The sequence below is a fragment of the Haliotis rufescens genome, unplaced genomic scaffold (assembly GCF_023055435.1).
Source record: "Haliotis rufescens isolate VD_foot unplaced genomic scaffold, xgHalRufe1.0.p SCAF_6, whole genome shotgun sequence".
NCBI classification, from domain to species: Eukaryota; Metazoa; Mollusca; class Gastropoda; order Lepetellida; family Haliotidae; genus Haliotis; species Haliotis rufescens.
The window spans coordinates 8,894,030-8,914,660 of record NW_025964334.1 but is presented as its reverse complement, the minus strand read 5'-3'; the positions used below and the strand labels follow the sequence as shown (position 1 = coordinate 8,914,660).

At 40.9% G+C, this 20,631-nt stretch overlaps 1 protein-coding gene across 1 annotated transcript in view; it reads right to left on the bottom strand.

Annotated features, from left to right (window-relative positions):
* Positions 1-238: 238 nt before the first annotated feature.
* The window catches only part of LOC124144002, a 95,027-nt gene continuing 74,634 nt past the window's right edge, over positions 239-20,631 (bottom strand). The window contains exons 18-27 of the mRNA XM_048385919.1: positions 19,186-19,416; positions 17,718-17,888; positions 16,968-17,171; positions 16,003-16,290; positions 14,853-15,047; positions 6,866-7,024; positions 5,672-5,710; positions 4,690-4,713; positions 3,868-3,967; positions 239-2,485 (exon numbers count right to left, since the gene is read on the bottom strand). Coding sequence (XP_048241876.1) covers positions 1,690-2,485; positions 3,868-3,967; positions 4,690-4,713; positions 5,672-5,710; positions 6,866-7,024; positions 14,853-15,047; positions 16,003-16,290; positions 16,968-17,171; positions 17,718-17,888; positions 19,186-19,416 — 2,207 coding nt within the window. The 3' untranslated portion in view covers positions 239-1,689. The remainder of the gene's footprint in view (positions 2,486-3,867; positions 3,968-4,689; positions 4,714-5,671; positions 5,711-6,865; positions 7,025-14,852; positions 15,048-16,002; positions 16,291-16,967; positions 17,172-17,717; positions 17,889-19,185; positions 19,417-20,631) is intronic.

Genomic DNA, 20,631 nt, shown 5'->3' with positions numbered 1-20,631 from the left:
TACAATATGTGCAACTATGGCTTACATTTTGGTCTTTACAAGAGTTCGAAACTGAATTTTGAGCGTAACCTAACGGCACCAGTGGATATACCGAGTGCCGCGGTTGTCGTATGTGTGGATTGTTTTTTAAGACGGAAAATGTGGGGACGGAAAAAAACGAAGCTATAGCCAGAGTTATTTCCCTTCTTCCAGTATCCTACCGATAAAATTTCGAGACTTAAACAAAACAATTCCGGTAAGATGTTTTTATTCAGGCAGGTGAAGAGTGGAAATAAAGGACATTTTAATTTAATTCTGAAGTCGGACGGTAAACTATTAACACCAAGAGATGAGCAACTGTGCTGACAACTTATAACACTTATGTCATGAATTAACTCAGTGTACAGTGTACAATGTACAGTAACCAATGAACGATCAGTCACGTGATATGTGAAATGTCATCGTTGACTTCTAAGAACCGAAAACTTAAATACACACAAACCATTTACTCAAATCTTACCAGTGTGTATAGAACACTTAACATAAATGAGAACTTTCCTTTTAAAAGAAAACATCAAACATTTTAGAAGCCGATTTCAAATATCGATAATTATTGACCGGGATATTGGCAGAAATATCGACGTTTCACTGTATTTCATTTAAAATATACATACATGTCAATATCATTTGACTGGCGTGTCACGAAGTAAAGAGAAATTTGAGATAAAAAAATTCATATTAGGCATGCGTGCATTACAAATCGAATCAGGACCTCTACCCTCGATTATCCAGTTATATCATATTGCCATTTTTCTGGATAGCGATGAAGATCTAATATATTAGTCAACTTTTGATAGGCATTGTGTGTATGCAGGAAGGATTGTTGCCATACAGATATTATTCGACATACATATAGTATTCGACATACAGATAGTATTCGAATTCGACATACAGATAGTATGGGACATACATATAGTATTCGACATACATATATCATTCGACATACGGATAGTATTCGAATTCGACATACACATAGTATTCGACATACACATAGTATTCGACTTTGTTATGGAACAGATAAAAGTGCATCTTCTGCAGTATCTTAGTATGCCTTTCAAATGATGAGTTGTGTACAGTAAGCACAGTACATGTTAATGGAATGTGAGTGTATTCGTCACATGTGAGTGTATTTCCGAATCGTGCACTGAGATACGAGTGGCGATTCGACTTGTCACCGTGTCACAAGTGATCATGAATGGCACGAGTTCAGAAAGGGTCACTTCGATAAGATAATTGTTTGAAAGTTTTGAACACCAGAGGTTAAAATCATGTTCCACATCGCTCAGCCGTCATTTTTTGCCGACCAACGGGGCGAAACATGCATGCTCCGAAACTTAAACAATCGATTTAAAAATAATAATTTCATATAGAAAAACGTCAGAGTTTACACTCTTATTCGGGTCACCTTATCGAATGCGTACCTACAACGATCACTGTGATTGTAAAGTTCTATAAGGGTGGGAATGATGTTCCTCGACTGTTTATACTTCACTGAGTGAAGTTTTGTATATGGTTTCTAAAGCATTTTTGCGTAGATGTATTTGAACGCTAGATATGCGAAATTGTCATTCCCATTGATCTTGCGATATTAAAATAAATGATAAATATTACAATCCGCAAGCCAAACGTCGACGTCATGATTGGACAGAGTTATGATGAGGATATGACGCGGTGAGCGGACTTGACCCGTGGGTGGATCTCCCCCGAGTCCCCGGTGTTGATTCTCTTGATGGGTGAGAGGACAGGCTCCTGTGCACATGGGGCGGGGAGGTTGTAGATTGCAGCCGGGGGAGGAGGGGTGCTCGGGGCTCCGGATTGGCAGGTTCCAACGAAATCCGCCAAGCTTCTGGCAGGAGACGGGCTCCGTGACGGCAGACGATGATTCGGAGAGGCTGATCGACTACGAATCATTTTAGAGCAGTGCGCTGTGTTGCCAGCCACGGTCGTTCCTTCAGCAATGAATCGGGTTTGGATGGCTGGGGTGTCATTCGCTGAACCTGTGACCGGCGATGACGACCTGGAACGTGCCTGGCTGTTGACGTTGCTGGAGAGGTGACGACCAGGGACCGGGGATGGGTTTGGGGAGGAACCCCGGGAGTTATTTTGGGAGGGGGTAGGGGAGGGGGACCTATTTGGGGAGGCGTTTCTGGAACTCCGGGGGGTGGTAGAAGGGGTCGGGCCAAGGCTGGTCTGAGTGGCAGCGGGGACGGTCCTGTTAATCAGAGGGGAGTTGGTTGCGGGCATGACGCGGAGCTGGACGTCACTCGCCGTGTTGGGGCGGAAAGACGCTGCAGGTGCGTTGAGAGCGTCCATTGCGGTGTATGGGGGAGGGGGAGGGGGAGGGATGTAGACGGCGGGGTAAGGCGGTGGGGCGTTCTCAACCTCGGGGTCAGGGTTCACTTTGTTACGCCCCGAATCGCCCCATAATACGCTTCCATTTGGCACTCTGTAATAATGACAAAGTACATGGTATTATTTAACGAAGCAAAGGCGCCGTGAATCTAAAGCTCACCTGGTCATAGATTCGACATTAAGACATTCAGGACGGGATAAAACAGTAATAGACATAGGAAACATAATGAAATGCTGAGCCTCACTTGTCTACGTCAGTGAATGATTTGGGTTTAAATGATTGGTCCATTGTCTCACAATTTCTGTACGACATTGGCAGTGAAGGAAACCTGTCTAAGGCAGATTTGACTTGATGATAAATTAACGTAGAAAATTAGACTCAGTGAATTTGATCAGGGTTTGACAGATTCCACTTTACTTTTCAAAGCGGCGTTAACCCTCACTCACTCACAGTCAGTGACTTAGATTCAGGTAGACAGATGTTTTGGAGCCTTGGAGTCTGGAAAATGTGTCCAATCATTTCTGGCCACTAACATGCCAATCAAAGGGGCGTAAAACCCAACTCACTCACTCACAGACAATGACGAAGAAATACAAGAAATAGTGAGTGAGTGAGTGAATTGGGTTTAACGCCGCTTTTAACAGTATTCCAGTTATATCACGGCGTGTCAGCTTAATGTGGGAGGAAAGCCCGAAGTGTTGCAGGTCTCAGACGTTTACCACTTTGGTGAAACCCACGAGCACGGGTATGGTGCTGAAAAACCTAGAAACATAATCGGGGCGAACCGGGATTCGAACCCACAATCATAGGTTTCTGGCGTGCCCAAGGGACGCAACTCTGCACAGCGAATCGCGGCGCCTTAGACGACTGGGCCACCCGTGTATACAAGAAATAGTTTAGGTAGACTGATGCTAAGACTAACACCTAGTCTATGAAAACATTTCTTTTAAATAATTGTATTTTCTTCTTCAAAAACCTTTCCTCTTCTGCTGTTACACAGTCTATGAAAACATTCCTTTAAAACAATTGAAATTATTTTTCTTCAAACGTACCTTCCCTCTTCTGCTGATTTCATATGAAATCAAGGAAACTAGACTTGGTTAAGTCTAGACTTGCCTTAGCGTTTAGTAAAATACAGTAAACTACGGTTATAACGAACTCAAAGGGACTACTAATGTTAGTTCGATATAACATTAGTTCGTTATAAGCATATATACAGCATAAGCACAGCAAATAGTCGGGACCAAAAAAGTAAGTTCGTTATATCCGTCATTTCGTTATAAGCGTGTTCGTTATAACCGTAGTTTACTGTATATCTATAAATACCAAGATCATGACGCAGGACATAAATGATTAAGTGGAGCCGTGGAGTCTGAAAGGGCGTCCAGTCATTTCTGGCAACGGACAAACCATGCAGATCGGGGTAAAACCCAACGCACTCACTCTCCTAGGCATATAACATGGGCAAAACTTACTTCTTCATCTTGACAATCCAGAGTACAGCAGCAGCGGTGATGGAGAACACCATGGCAGTGATCATGACGGAGAGGACGATGATCATTGTGCGATCCGAACCTGAACAAAACAATGCTATGTGTCAGCGTATGAAGTAACGCGGAATAATGATATGCGCGGGCTAAAACCATATTCACACACTCATGCTATCAGCCTCTGGTTTAACTTGACCAGATTATACATTTAGAACTATGACGTTGTTGTAACATTGTAACTTGGCACACCTACGCTCATTCACTTCGCTCTCACTGACAGAGACCACATAGGTATCCCGGTTAGAATAAAGCACCCCCCACCTCCTCCCCGCCCCCCTGGGCGATAAATCTTCGTAATATCAATCATTGAGTTACCTGGTTCATACTCTGATACTCTGTAGACCGCCTCCGTGGTCTAATGGTAGAGCGTCCGCCCGGAGAGCGGAAGGTCCGGGGTTCGATCCCCGGCTGCGTCACACCAAAATACGTTAAAAGATGGTGCTTGTTCTTACCATGTCTGGCGCTCGGCATTAAGGGGCTAAAACAAGGACTGGTCGGCTCGGAGTCAGTATACTGTGGTAGCACTATAAATCGGCATCAGTCCGGACTAGTACAAACAGCCACACACATACACGTGCATGCACGTCGCTATATAAGTGCAATAATCTTGGACGCGACGTTAAACCCCATTTCACCTCACCTCATACTCTGTAAATTACATACCGCCGAGTACGTTAACAACAACAACACATAGCTACATGTAAACATTATTCATTGATGTTTCTCTCTGTATGTCAAATGGATTACCTGATTTATCTTCCACTGGAGCTTCTGCAAAACAATATAAAAGGGTTGTTACTATCGTTTCTATTGAAGGCAGTATGTTACTCATTCAAGTACTTTAATCAATAGCCCCGTGAAGATTACGGGATAGACGTGGTGTTCAACAACACATGTTTGTGGTAAGAGGCGACTGACAGGATCGGTCGGTCAGACTCGCTGTATTAGGTGATGGATGTCACCGTGTCCATATTACGTGGATCGATGCCCATGATGTCAATCACTGGACTGTCTGGTCCGGACTCGGTTATTTACAGACCGCCGTCATACAGCTGGAATATTGCTGAGTGCGGCGTAAAACAACAAAGAAACAAACAAACACTATAATCATAATGACCTTTTCCCAGCAATATATTTCGACATACATGATTCACCGTCAGAGTGATAACAAGAGCATCTCCAGAGGCAAGGGGGATAACTGACTTAAAGTCCAGTTTCCACCCTTGCCGAACAGGGCTGGAATTTCTTGGCTCGATCGTAGCGCCACCAGTGGCAATTACGAGTTACATTGTATGTCCCTTCTATGCCTCTCCTATTAAACAATCAGGGATTCCACCTCTCACATAACTTGCATTTGCTTCAAGCAATTATGGTGGCGCCGAGTCAAGACGATCTGGTTGATAATCAAAATCTATATTGTAATAAAACGGGTCTAATCCGTTAATCTAATGAAGTGCATTAAAACACGTGAGCACCTTGATTAAAAACATGAAAAGATGTGGAAAATATCTGTTGACGCCGAGCCGGCGTTAACATGCTTTGCAAATCCTGCAATCAACAGAAAAAAAGTCAAGCCAAAATATAACTCCATAATTCCAGCCTAGTTCGGCAAGGTTGGAAACTGGTCTTTTATAGTCTGTAAGCTCCTTTTCCTCGGTAAGATGTAACAAGAGTGACCTCACAACTAACAAAGATCTTTGAATCAAGCGTTCAGCGAACATCTCCGTACCTTGAGTGGTGTCCCGGTTGTCACTGTGGCTACTGGGATCTATAACACAAAAACATACAATGATTTGGAGTGAGTGAGTGAGTTGGGTTTAACGCCGCTTTTAACAGTATTCCAGTTATATCGCGGCGTGTCAGCTTAATGTGGGAGGAAAGCCCGAAGTGATGCAGGGAAAATTAAACAGTTTATTCGTTATACTCCATAAGTGAACCCACCCTATAATAGAACCTAAGTCCAACTTGTTGCCATGGAAACGTAAAACATAAAAATTTATAAAACTCCTAAATAGCGAAAGGCACCAGTTCAGTATGTTTCTGGTAAACATGCAAAGTTTTGTCAGGACATATTTAACGGTTTTTGAGTTACGCTCCGGAAACGAACAGCACCATTATGGAACCTAAGTCCAACCTGTTGCATTGGAAACGTAAAAAATAAAAATTTACAAAATTCCTTAATAGCAAAAGGCAGCAGTTCAGCATGAGTCTGATAGACATGCAAAGTTTCGTAGAGAAATATTTAACGGTTTCTGAGTTATGCTCCGGAAACGATTTCGGGACGCACGCACGCACGCACACACACACGCACGCACGCACGCACCCACGCACCCACGCACCCACGCACGCACACGGAACCCATTTCTATATCCCCCGCCAACTTCGTTGGGGCGGGGGATAAAAAAGTATTACTCATTTCTATTCACCATTAAGAAGCTTTCCGTAATGTCCAAAATATAAGCAGAGAGATCGAACATTAAGTTAATGTTTATATAACAACTCAATTGCGGCTTGGCGTTTTATGTTGGTTTGTTCGTTGTTTAACGCTACACTGAGCAACGTCACAACAGACTGGGTTTTTTTTTCGAAAATATTTATTGCTCCAGGAAATTCTTGAAAAAAATAAATATGCTTTAGACTGTTGAAAAATAAAGAACTTTGGCTGTCACATAAATTACATTGTTTTTAGAGACAAAAATAACTGGGCGCATAGTTATAATCTTAAAAAAAATATCTGGTTTTGCAGCTGCGGCTTAAAAAAATCTACTCTCCATACAAATCCCTGGCTCTCCCAAGAATATCAGACGGTCGGTCCCTTATAGCTATACGCGCTCCCTGGTTGATTTTTCGCTCTCGCACACAAAACGGATAAAGTGGGCCAAGCGGGTTAATAAAACAACAAGCGAGTTGTGACGAATCATACCAGTGGTACATTCCGCTTTGCTCTTCGCACCAACGTCCAGAGTTGTCTTCCCTTTAGGGCATTGTTTACAGGAAGTTGAACCCGTTGCTTCCTGGAAACTGCCCTGCTCACATGGTACGCATGCGCCATTGTTCTCGCTGCTTCCGGCGGGACATTCACCTTAAAAAGAAAGTACTTTTTTCACCCTTTTTCAAAAGCAAAATCAACTGCAAAAAAATGTGAATACGGCATACCACACCTATTCACATGTTGTTGTTTGTGAGATACGATACAAAGAACGAGGTAGTATTTGAACAACAGGATCTGTATAATGTGTAAAATATTTGGCATTATTGGTTGGTTGATTGTTTTTTTGTTAACGCCGCACTCAGCAATATTCCAGCTATATGACGGCGGTCTGTAAATAATCGAGTCTGGACCAGACAAACCAGTGATTGATATCAAGAGCATCGATCCACGCAATTGGAACATGCATCAACCAAGTCAGCGAGCCTGACCACCCGATCCCGTTAGTCGCCTCTTACAGCATTATTAATGAAAGTTATCAGATGTGCTTATAGGCATTTGTTCATTTCAACAAAAACGAAATGAAGTATTAAATCATATTATAACTGTAACAATGCAAATAATATTCAGATCAAACATTCCCAACTCCATACCACATTTCCCACACATCAAACAAGAAATTGTTTGTGTACTCCAAAAAAGAAATAAGATCATAAAAAATAAAATTTGTTCATTTCAACTATTACATGTTTGAAACGACAACACAAGTGCATAATTCAGGCTAAAATGTGTCTAAAAGGCTGATTTTAGAGGGGAAATATTTAAAAAAGACTAATTCTTTTACCCAAGCAGATTTCACAGGAAATAAAAAAAGTTCATTTTGTTGGGTAACGGACTTTAACATGATTTCCATTTACAGTTACAAAATCAGCTTTTATCATCATTTTAGCTACATTTGTATATTTAAAAAGTCCAAAACTTGTAAGTGTAAGAAGGAAAATGGCTGATCGTTTTTTATCAATATTTCAAACGTTTCTGCAACTTTGTTACTTGTCATTTTGCGTGGGCCATGACGGGCTTAACCTATCTCCCCATTTACAAAGTGAGTGAGTGATTGAGTATGGTTTTACGCCGCTTTCAACAATATTCAAGCAATATCACGATGGAGGACACCAGAAATGGGCTTTACACATTGTACCCATGTCGGGAATCGAACCCGGGTCTTCGGCATGACGGGCTAACGCTTTAACCACTAGTCTACCCGACCACCTCCATTTACAAAGTGATACTCCCGAATCGAACCCGGGTCTTCGGCGTGACGGGCTAACGCTTTAACCACTAGTCTACCCGACCACCTCCATTTACAAAGTGATACTCCCGAATCGAACCCGGGTCTTCGGCGTGACGGGCTAACGCTTTAACCACTAGTCTACCCGACCGCCTCCATTTACAAAGTGACACGGCAAGGGACACCAGACATGGGCTTCACACATTGTACCCATGTGGGGAATTGACCCCGGGCAATCGGGGTGACGGGCGAAAGCTTTAACCGCTAGGCTACTGCCCCGGTTCTACGCGCTTCAGTATATAAGGAAACTGGCGAGTTAAGTACCATCGCCCAATTCAGCATGGACTCGAACCATGGGTGAGTAGTAATTCCCCTTTAAGTTTAGGCGGGACAACCGGACGACGGTAGTTTCAATAATTATATACTGACTTCATTTGTTCAACTGTTGGTATCTTTCTCGTAATACGGCTGACTGTGTTGAATAATAATTTCTACACGGATTTACGACTGGTTCTCAATGAGCGGAAGTGGGATCTCGTGACTTGGCAGGTGCGCTAGTCTTGAATATCTGTGATTGAGTTTGGCTTAACGCCGCTTTGATTTCGGTTATATCACAGCGTGTCAGCTTGATGTGGGAGGAAAGCCCTAAGTGATGCAGGTCTAAGATATCTAAAACGTTGATGAATTCCACGAGCATGGATATGGTACTGACAAACCTATAAAACATAATCAGGGCGAGTCTGGGAATCGAACCCATTATTGGTTCCTGGCACGTCTAAGGGACGCAACTCTGCACAGCGACAAACTGTGCCACATACCCTCATGAAACTATAACATATTTTATTTGCAAGGAAAATGACATGTACAGACAGATAAGCCTTTGAGGGGCATACAGAAGATGGAGAACAAAGTGAGGATAACATATATGGATGAACAACAATATGGAACGATGTTTCGGTGTAGGTTCTAACACCGTTATCAAGCAAGAGGTGTACCGAGTATGGACTAGCATATATACAAGTACATGTATGAGTTAGTGTTTATACAATTGAACAGATTCGGGTCACAGTTGAGTGGGAACGTCTCCCATGTACACAATGCGGGTATTGTAAGGGTGATTCAAGGGATAGGTATTGTGCGTATATTTGTTTGTTTGTTTGTTTGACGCTGCACTCAGCAATACTACAGCTATATGAAGGCGGTCTGTAAATAATCGAGTCTGGACCAGACAATCCAGTGTTTAACATCATGTGCATCGATCTACACAATTGGGATACGATGACATGCATCAACCAAGTCAGCGAGCCTGACCACCCGATCCCGTTAGTCGCCTCTGACGACAAGCATGGGTTGCTGAAGGCCTATTCTAACCCGGATCTTCACGGGTCGTTGATAGACGAAACATGATATTGTGGAAAACAACATATTGATTTTTTTTTTTTAAATATATATTTTTTTGTTATATGTGCACGGTTCGTGTTCCTTCCAAAGATTTATCCGGCATCTTTCATTTGAAAGGTTAGATTGTATGTAGGATATTTTTATTCTTTTAGTTTAAATTATTAATTATCTTATCTGTTCATTGCGCTGCCTAAAAAAGTTGTCATGAATGATTTAATAGAGTGAAAATGGGAAAGGTTTGTATATTTCAAAACTATATTCAACAATATGTTTTATATTTTGGATGGGCTATTTTGCTTTTTGAGACTACTTATATAATATGGCCATCTCTTTTGAGGTGTAGATGGAGGTCTTCGGTGTCACTAAATTAATACAAGCACCAAAATGAACCTTTTTCACAACAACATCATATTACATTAAAATGAAAGAAATATTCCTATCGATTTTCGCACAGTTATAAATTACAGTTTAAAAATATTCACCGGTATATTCTACAGGTCACAACGTATGTTTTCCATTGTTCAAAACAGCCATATACGTTTTGTGTTTCCGAAGTATTAAGTTTCTATTGTCTAGGTCATCTAAATAAATAATTGATACGCGATCAATACGAAGTATATGTCAGCGATATCGGAAACGCTGTTTGAGGTCGGTTTGAACATTTCACATGAATAAAGTATTATCTAGGATGACGTTATATTGCGCATTCTATAATGACGGAATGTGGTCTTTGCAATCTTAATGTGAAATTTAAGTTTGATGTCAATTATTGAAGAAATGTCATGACCGAGGTCTTGACACTTGATATGCACTGTAACATAATATAACATGCGACATCATTTTTGCAAGTTCAACATTTCAGTACGGTTACACGAAGGGTATATCTACTGTATGGTTCTACATACGTTAATGTATATACTATTCAAAAGAAGATAAAGATCACCCGATTCTTTAACATGAATATAGTTAATATGTTATGAGTGAGTGAGTGAGTTTAGTTTTACGCCGCTTTGAACATTATTACAGTTATATCACGGTGTGTAAGCTGAATGTGGGCGGAAAGCACGACGTGACGTTAGCTTTCACGTTTGTCACGAAACCCTCGAGACGGGTATGATGCTGACATACCAAGAAACATAATCAGGGCAAACCGGGATTCGAACCCACGATCATAGGATTCTGGCGTGCCTAAGGGACGCTATTCTTCACAGGTGACTGGGCCACCGCGCCCCCGATAGTGATATGAAAGAATCGAGTGTTATTTGACTTCTTTTGAGTAGAATAAACAGATATCCTAAGCATTGTAATATACATTTTTGCGAGATAGTGTTATATGTTTGATGGCGAATGTGACGTGAAGGCCTTGCATGGGTTGAGAAATTAAAACTAAATTTACCTCAAGGTTTACAAAATAAATACATATTGTCAGTTGTTTGCCAGGCAACCCGTGCCTTCATGTTTACGTCATTTAGAGATTCGAACCCCGGACTTCATGGAACACTTTAACCACTTGGCTACCCGCCACCATTAAAAAGCATTTCGAGAAAACTGGTTTCCAGTTACGTGCGTAATGTCCTCACTACTACCGCGACGCCATGCTTGCCGTAAAAGGCGACTAACGGGATCGGGTGGTCAGGCTCGCTGACTTGGTTGATGCATGTCATCGATCCCAATTGCGTGGATCGATGCTCATGATATTAATCACTGGATTGTCTGGTCCAGACTCGATTATTTACCGACCGCCGTCATATAGCTGGAATATTGCTGAGTGCAGCGTTAAACAACAAACAAACCAACCAACTACCACGACGGGTGGTCTTCCTTCCTGTATTAGAAGGGATCCTAGATTCTCCCTGATTGTGTTTCTCGGTTTGTCAGCACCATACCCGTGCTCGTGGGTTTACCAAAGACTTAACGTCTAAGACATGCATCACTTTGGTCTTTCCTCTCTCATGAAGTTCCCACGCCGTGATTTATAACTGCTCGTGTTCAATTTCAAAACCGTGGACAACCTTGGCGTACACGCGTTGACAAAGCTATATCCCATGGGATGCGACACTCTGGTATATACGTATTCGGATATGCGTCTAGATGTCGTTACTTTTTAAAAATATTTTGATATTTATTTTATCAAGAGATTGTCATGGTCTAAGGAAAACAAGCTAAGAAACTTCTCGCGAATTTTGATGTATGGAACCGAAATGTGATGATTCGGGAATATTGTAGCTATTGAAAAGATTCATTTATTAAATTAATTAACTAAACTATACATTTATATACCGCAGGTATCTAGGTACTAGTATCTGCTCAAATGCGGTTTTATTTGTTCCCCGACCAGTGGATCCGTTTGCATTCCATTTATTATTCTCAACTCCCTTGGGAGTATACAACCCAAGCTGCCCATGGGGCTCTAGAAGGTTTGTACATCCGCCTCACATATCGGGTACCCATTCCCTGCTGGGTGAACAGAGGCACATTTGAACTACACTCTTCAAAAAAAGAAACGCACAGGTAGATTTTTAGTAAATTTATTGTACCTAATAAAGTCGATATATCTAATCTAATATCATAGATACAAATATAACATTTTGGAACTCGATAGTCACACGTTGTCGTTGCACGAAGGGATTGACAAATGTTTATTGTTTTGTCACAAAAGGCTATAATTATAAGGTTGCGCTGAACTCAGTATTTCGTGTGACCACCCTGGCCAGTAATCACGGCTCTGCATCTCCTCGGCACTGACTTGATAAGTGTACGAATTCTGTCCTTCGGAATTCTGCGCCATTCTGCTTGTAACGCGTTGGACAGTTGTGGGAGCTTTGCGGCGTGTCTTGGCGTTGACGTACACGTCGATCGAGTTATCCCAGAGGTGTTCGATTGGGTTGAGATCTGGCATTGCGATGACGTAGGTGGAACAGTCGAATGTAGCGATCCTGTGCAGGGGCGTTAACTCTTGGTCGGCCGGTTCTCGCCATTTCCGAACTCGAAAAATGTTGACTATTGAATGGCAAATCATTGGCTTATGCTTGCAATTTTGTAGCCACTACCACGTATTACGAATGTCATAACTTGCACGTCGTAGATTTTGCTTTACTGTTTTCCTCCATGACATATTTGAACAAGTGTGAAAACAATGCCGTTTAATACATTGCAAATCGACAATGGCTGCGTTTAGACGCACCGTTTGTCGAATATCAGGCCACCAACATTTTCCAATAACATATGTCCAATATATACTACCTGTGCGTTTCGTTTTCTGAAGAGTGTAAGTCACTTGCCCAAGTTTTGCTCAGTATTCCAGTTATATCACGGGGTGTCAGCTTAATGTGGGAGGAAAGCCCGAAGTGATACAGGTCTCAGACGTTACCACCTCGGTGAAACCCACGAGCACGGGTATGGTACTGACAAATTCATGAAACATAATCGGAGCGAACCGGGATTCGAAACCACAATCATAGGTTTCTGGAGTGCCCAAGGGACGCAACTCTGCACAGCGAATGGCGGCGCCTTAGCCGACCGCGCCACCCGTATCCCCAGATATCCAAAAGAAACGTTACCACTTTAGAAATGAAACAAATATTTTAAACACTAGTTCAAACTTAATCAGTTCAAAACACATCATCCAAACACGATGTGATACACGTCTACGGCAATTATTCATAAATGTACGCTCCACTACTTTGTATACATATATTATAGGTCTATGCCCTTCTTAGTATTAAGAAATAAAAAATTGACTGATATGCGTCAGGGTAATTTTTATTATATACTTCAGTGTGAAAGACTGAGTTTTCTGAAGTTGAGAAAAGTGATATTTTCATTGCAGTGAACATAACACTTGATATGGGACACTTGATATTTCACTGCAGTGAACATAAGAGGTTGACGGAACTATGTTGGCCTACACGAGACAGCTCGTACACAAACTGTCGATTTACGTCAGTTCAACGTTGACAAGTCATATAATGACAGATGGTCATTTATGTAGTTAATACCGATTCTTACCGTTTGTTATTTTGTTGAAAATGATTTGTATTAAACTGTGAATTTCTATTCTGATTTGTTAGCCGATACTTTACGTTTCGCAAAGCGCCATTTTGTTACTTGAATTGCGTGTATTCTTTCGCTTCGAACAACTGTCTCATTGATTTGAAATTTATTTTTTGATGAAGTTGATTTTGTATATAATCATATCCAAATGTATACTAAAGAATTTTAGTGACATCAAATATCTTTGGTTACTTTTTTATATATTTTTTAAGATTTAGCAAAGACGGAACTACAGTTTTAGTCGTACTTACAGGGGGTGGAAAACCGTCCATGTGTGTTATGTAGGGAGAATTTACGCTTGAAAGTTTTACATTTGTAATGAAATAATTTAATCTTCCTGCAGACAACTACACCAAAAGTATTTAATAAATAGGATATTTCATGTGTCGAGTGAAATATCATGTTTCGCTCACCGTCACTCGGTGAGAGAAACATGATATTTACTCGACACATCAAATATCCTCTATAACTTCACTGTTGATAAAATAAAATACATCAGAATCAATAATGCAACTTCGTCTCAGGTTGATGTCTTACCCGTTGGTTATAACTTGTTGTTGCATTGACTAGGAAAGGTACAATCACATCCTTGTCAAGCAATAAAACACGTGTTAACGACTCACAGTTGTGTGATGTGGCAATAAACATGTCTGTTGTGTTTTCCCTTCTCCTGGCAGCCATTTTGTTTTGTATCTGAGGCAGCATTTTATGCGCTATGTTTAATTGACGCAGGTTAATTCAGATTGAATCTAGTCAACCCTGACTCAATTCACTCAGATGTGAATAAGGCAACACATGTAAAAGATACAGATAATACAGAGGTATAATCCTTTAAAGAAATTATAAAAATTATAAAGAGCATGTATATCCAGCATTACAATATGACCTGGCTCGAGAGTGGATTCATCTGATTTTTTACGTGACATGTAAATAACATTTAAATTATTTTCAGTGTAAATACTGATGCATTCACATTACATCGGAGTTTTTTTTCCACAGAATCATCATTTAATATTCGTTGGAGGAGGAGCGTGATCAGAAAATCTTTTTTTCCAGAAAATGATTATAAAAAAGAAGTACTTAAAAATCTTTAAAAATGTAAAAAACAAACAAACAAAAAACGTCGTTCGGCTCCTCCGAACACAAACAAAAAATGTATATTTTGAAACAGTGACCGAAAAAATCTTAACACATATCCCATCCCCAAAACTAAAATCTACAGGAAATTATTCCACTTACTGCAGGCGCCACCCGAGTCCACCTCTCCTGGGTTGCACTCAACTTCAACTTCGGACGTGGCGGAGTTGACGTCGGGCTTGAACGTCACGCCGTTGACGACAACGGAGAAGACCTTGCCGGTGTTGTTAACCACCTGTTGTGCCGACTGCTCAAATGTCAGCATCGCCTTCAGATATTTCCGCATTCCCATGGTCACTGAAAGAGACAGTAAAACAGTCCTCTGATATTCGGTGTATTATATCTCCCATGACAATACATATGTTCAGGGGGATGAATTGGAGGCTCTTCGTAAGCTCCATATGCTCAAATGTCGGCCACGAAATTGTGACACTGTTGGTTGTTTCTAGTAGAAAATGCAACAAGGCTTTGATACCTATATAAATGATGTTATCATTAGGAAGTAAAGTGCCAGGCAAAAGAAAGTATACACCCAAGTTTGATGATGGTTTAATGTGAAACAAAGAAGGTTATTCGATGGTGATGTATTTGATACGAGTATCGTTGTTTCGGTTCATGTTTTCAGCCGATTATCGTTTTGATAACATTTGTATTTGTTTGGTCAAATCCAGTTTTCAAGCGTAATGATCCTTTTGTCTGGCAGTGTAGTTCCTTCAGAAGGATGTTTGTATTGGGACTTGCTTTGATCAAGAGAATGTTAGGCGTTCGCTCAGGAGGATGTTATTATTGGAAAGTGCTTTGACAAAGAAGATGTTAACATTGGCAAAGCGTTCGCTCAGAAGGATATTAACATGGGAAAGTGCTTTGACAAAGAAGATGTTAACATTGGCAAGGCGTTCGCTCTGAAGGATATTAACATGGGAAAGTGCTTTGACAAAGAAGATGTTAACATTAGCAAGGCGTTCGCTCTGAAGGATATTAACACAAGAAAGTGCTTTGACAAAGAAGATGTTAACATTGGCAAGGCGTTCGCTCTGAAGGATATTAACATGGGAAAGTGCTTTGACAAAGAAGATGTTAACATTGGCAAGGCGTTCGCTCTGAAGGATATTAACATGGGAAAGTGCTTTGACATAGGGGATGTTAACATTGGGAAGTGCTTTGTAGTATGTTAATATTGATCAATGCGTATATAACTAGGATGTTACCAGTTACCAGTAATGATTATAATATTAAACAAATGAATAATTACTTGTGTTGTTATTGACGAGTCTCCCAATGTCGAACGAGGCGTCGCTTCCCATTGTTGTTTTAATCGTCATGGTAACAGATGTCCCAGCACCTCGACGTCGACGCCCACTTGGACACTTCCTCACGTCAACAACGGGTTTGCACAATTTCTGTTTGATACAAGTCAAATCAGATGATTGGCTGGCAACTTGTGACGTCACGGAGTCATGTGACTTCCCGTCGGGTGTGCAAGGAAGAGTCGGCAGGTCGACCTTACGTGTCATTGTGAAGCCGTTGGCCGACTTCACAGCTAGGAGATAAGATGGTAAAGAGATAATAAAATTACACTCTGCATATAATATACAAGGGAACTTTTGTAACCGACAAGTTTTTGTGGGGGCTGGGAATTTTGTTCAGACATATTCTTCTTTGAAAAGAGACGAACAATGTTTTTTCACAACACATGTTTTAAGGACGCTCAGCACGTACGCCACAACCTGAGGCAATTTTTTATTCATTTTTCTGGAACCATTTTTTTAATAATACCAGGACCCAGAATATGTAATGGTTGGTCCGTTAACATCGTGATACGTATCTGGATTTCTATACCTATGATCACGTGAACAATTAACTCTGATTGTGAGGAAAGAGGGACGAAGCCGCTTATAATCACTTCGTTTGCTATTTACATGAACATAATGTTGAATAACAATAGTAATAATAAGAATAATAATTTATTCGCCTTTTACGCCCAGCGTTGGTTGCTGTGGACGTATTCTCACCTGGAATCCAAACCGAGTTGTTAATTCGTTAGGGTATAAAATATCTTTGTGGGGTGGGGATCTTATAACCTTGCGTACGCACTGAACTGAAAGGATGGCGTCAGGAAATACGTCACATTAAATAAAAACACCTTAAACAATCAATTTGGGCCTGGGAGCTATTCCACGGTCAAAATAAAGTTGTTTAACATAGCAAACAACTCACGAGTACATGGCGGAAGTCGTCCCTCCGGGTGATCTTCAGTCCAATGGCTCCACTTGTATTCTGTCTTGGCTCCACACTCGTACACAGGAAGTGGCTCCTCTGCGAATACCAGGTCATCGCGACACTTGATGGTGCACTGGGTCAGGTCACCTGTCCTGTGACAGGAAGGGACCACGCCATAGGAGCGCCTCAGGGTGGGGCATTCTGGAATGGAGTGAGTGAGTGAGTGAGTGAGCGAGCGCGTCAGTGAGTGAGTGAGTGAGTGAGTGAGTGAGTTGGGTTTAACCCCGCTTTTAACAGTATTCCAGTTATATCACGGCGTGTCAGCTTAATTTGGGTGGAAACGCCGAAGTGATGCAAGTCTCAGACGTTTACTACTTTGGTAAAACCCACGAGCACGGGTATGGTGCTGACAAACCTAGAAATATAATCGGGGCGAACCGGGATTCCAACCCACAATCATAGGTTTCAGTCAGTCAGTCAGTCAGTCAGTCAGTCAGTCAGTCAGAATGATATGATTTCCTGTTACATGTACATAGAGGATACTACACTCGTAGTACAAACACCCATTTAATTCACATTGAATCGACATTATGAGAAAGTCTTTGTTGGTGTTGATAAATTGGCGCTACATGGAGCTAGTTATTATGATCATAATTAAATTACTCGAACTGTTTTCCTTTTATATCCTGATTCTTTGTTTGGCTTTGATCAGAATCCGTACACCCATTTTTTTATGAGTAATTTTACCTCTGCATTGATTGGTGTTGCAACTCGCTGATTCAGTAGTATTCCCTTTGCATGGGGACCCGTCAGGGTCCGGCGGGGGGTTGTCACACTGGCGAGTCCTGGTTCTGACCCCTCCGTCACAGATCTGGCTGCAGAATGACCACTTGGACCATGAACTCCACTCACCATGTACTGAGAATCAGAATCGACATATAAGCTTCCAGCAATACTTCACGTTTTAAGATACACTCCCTACCACCATTACTCGTGAAGACACACGGCCGATATGTTGGGTGTATACAAGCCCGTTAAGTACTGACGAGGTTTTTCGCTATAATGAGCCAATAATTCGTCTCACCGATAAGGATCACTTTGTCAAAGAATCAAACGCTGATGAGGATTACTTTGTCAAAGAATCAAAAGCTCAACAGGATCACTTTGTAAAACAATCAAAGACTCATCAGGATCACTTTGTCAAACAATCAAAAGCTTGTAAGGATCACTTTGTCAAACAATCAAACGCTGATAAGGATCCCTTTGTCAAACAATCAAACGCTGATTAGGATCACTTTGTCAAACAATCAAACGCTGATGAGGATTACTTTGTCAAAGAATCAAAAGCTCAACAGGATCACTTTGTAAAACAATCAAAGGCTCATCAGGATCACTTTGTCAAACAATCAAAAGCTTGTAAGGATCACTTTGTCAAACAATCAAACGCTGATTAGGATCAATTTGTCAAACAATCAAAAGCTTGTAAGGATCACTTTGTCAAACAATCAAACGCTGATAAGGATCCCTTTGTCAAACAATCAAACGCTGATTAGGATCACTTTGTCAAACAATCAAACGCTGATTAGGATCACTTTGTCTAACAATCAAAAGCTGATCAGGATCACTTTGTCAAACAATCAAAAGCTTATGAGTATCACTTTGTCAAACAATCAAACGCTTATCAGGATCACTTTGTCAAACAATCAAAAGCTTATCAGGATCACTTTGTCAAACAATCAAAAGCTTAGAAGGATCACTGTCAAACAACCAAACACTCATAAGGATCACTTTGTCAAACAATCAAAAGCTTATCAGGATCACTTTGTCAAACAATCAAAAGCTTATCAGGATCACTTTGTCAAACAATCATCATCTTATCAGGATCACTTTGTCAAACAATCAAAAGCTTATCAGGATCACTTTGTCAAACAATCAAACGCTAACAAGGATCAATTTGTCAAACAATCAAACGCTAATAAGGATCAATTTTTCAAACAATCAAAAGCTTGTAAGGATCACTTTGTCAAACAATCAAAAGCTTGTAAGGATCACTTTGTCAAACAACCAAACGCTCATAAGGATCACTTTGTCAAACAATCAAACAGTTGTTGGCATACTCCAGTGAGCATGACGCTTAAATATAAGAGATAATGTATTGCACTAATTACCCAACTATCAGCAGCTCCCACGTGGATGATATTTGATAAACCGTTACCTATTTCATAATCACAAAGATCCCCCTTGTAACCAGTGGCACACTCGCACGTGTAGTTGACGCTGTTCCCAACGCATCGAGCACCGTTCTCGCACATGTTTTCTGCACAATGATCTGGGGCGATTTCACAGTTGTCTCCCTTGTATCCGTCAGCACATGCGCAATCGTAGCCACTGATCGTGTCGATGCACTCATGTCCTCCACATGGATTGGTTACGCATGCGTCGTATGCTGAAAGGAAGCAGTGCGCCTTACTTGGTGTATTAGCTGTATTTAGCTGAAAGGACTGAGTGTGATAAGGTCCCAACGGGGATGTCAAATCATAAATTTGTGGGAAACCAAATATTGGTAAGACAATTATGAGACATATGACTGACAATGCCTTTTCTTCCTTCTTACACTTTTACGTTCACGGCGGTGGGGTAGGTGAGTGGTTAAAGCGTCCCCTCATCCAGGTTTCAATCACCACACGGGCTCAAAGTTTGAAGCTCATTTCTGGTGTCCACTGCAGTGATATTTTGCTGGGCTATTGCTATTATTATTTGGGTTATCTCCCTTCTTGTAAACATAAACGTGGCAGACATGGTCGTTCGATAATTTTCGAAAGTCTGTCCGTAGCTAAGATCGACAAGAGGACGATTCCGAACCTTTTCGATCTGATTTGTGTCATACCAACTTGCCAAGTAAGAATTGGATACCTGTCTGGAAACAGCGAATACATGCCTGCTTCCAACACTAATCTGGGTTCAAGTACGGAGACTAGCCTATTTCAAGACAATCAACAGTGACATTCTGAGTGCACTTACATTAGGTTAACCTTTTTCAAATCCGTTTGAAAGATATGTACAGCCAAGATTGGACCATCATATTATCATTTAGTACTAGAAGCAGAGAAATATTTCAGAGATTCGACCCTGTGTACATTTGCTTCCGTTATTGCTCGTGCTCGAGTTGGATGTAGAAGGGTTTATAGTGATTCGCGGACACCACAAAATTCCAAAATTTGGAAGATTATGTACATATTGTCATCTAAACAATATCGAAGATGTGTATCATTTCACCATCCTTTAAAGAAATTCGAAAGCAATTATATATACCAAATAAATATGTAACTCGATCGTCAGTCCAACAATTTATACGTCTTATGGCAACCTCAAATTATTAAGATTTAAAATCTGTTATGTTTTACTTCAACTATGCCTTCAAGGTCAGAAATGTACAGACATGAAACATGTGTTTCTACTTGTAAAAGTACCCTGTACTGTATTGTTTCCACTTCAGGAATTGGGGCCTACGGCCTATCATACAATGAACATTTGAAACATTATTTCTAGGGCCTGTTACTTATGATTGTTGCCACCTATCCGACCCAATGTAATTACCTTTTGATTGTTAAGCTGAAACTGTGTGTGCTTGAATATTATTTAATGGTTATTCATTGTGGTC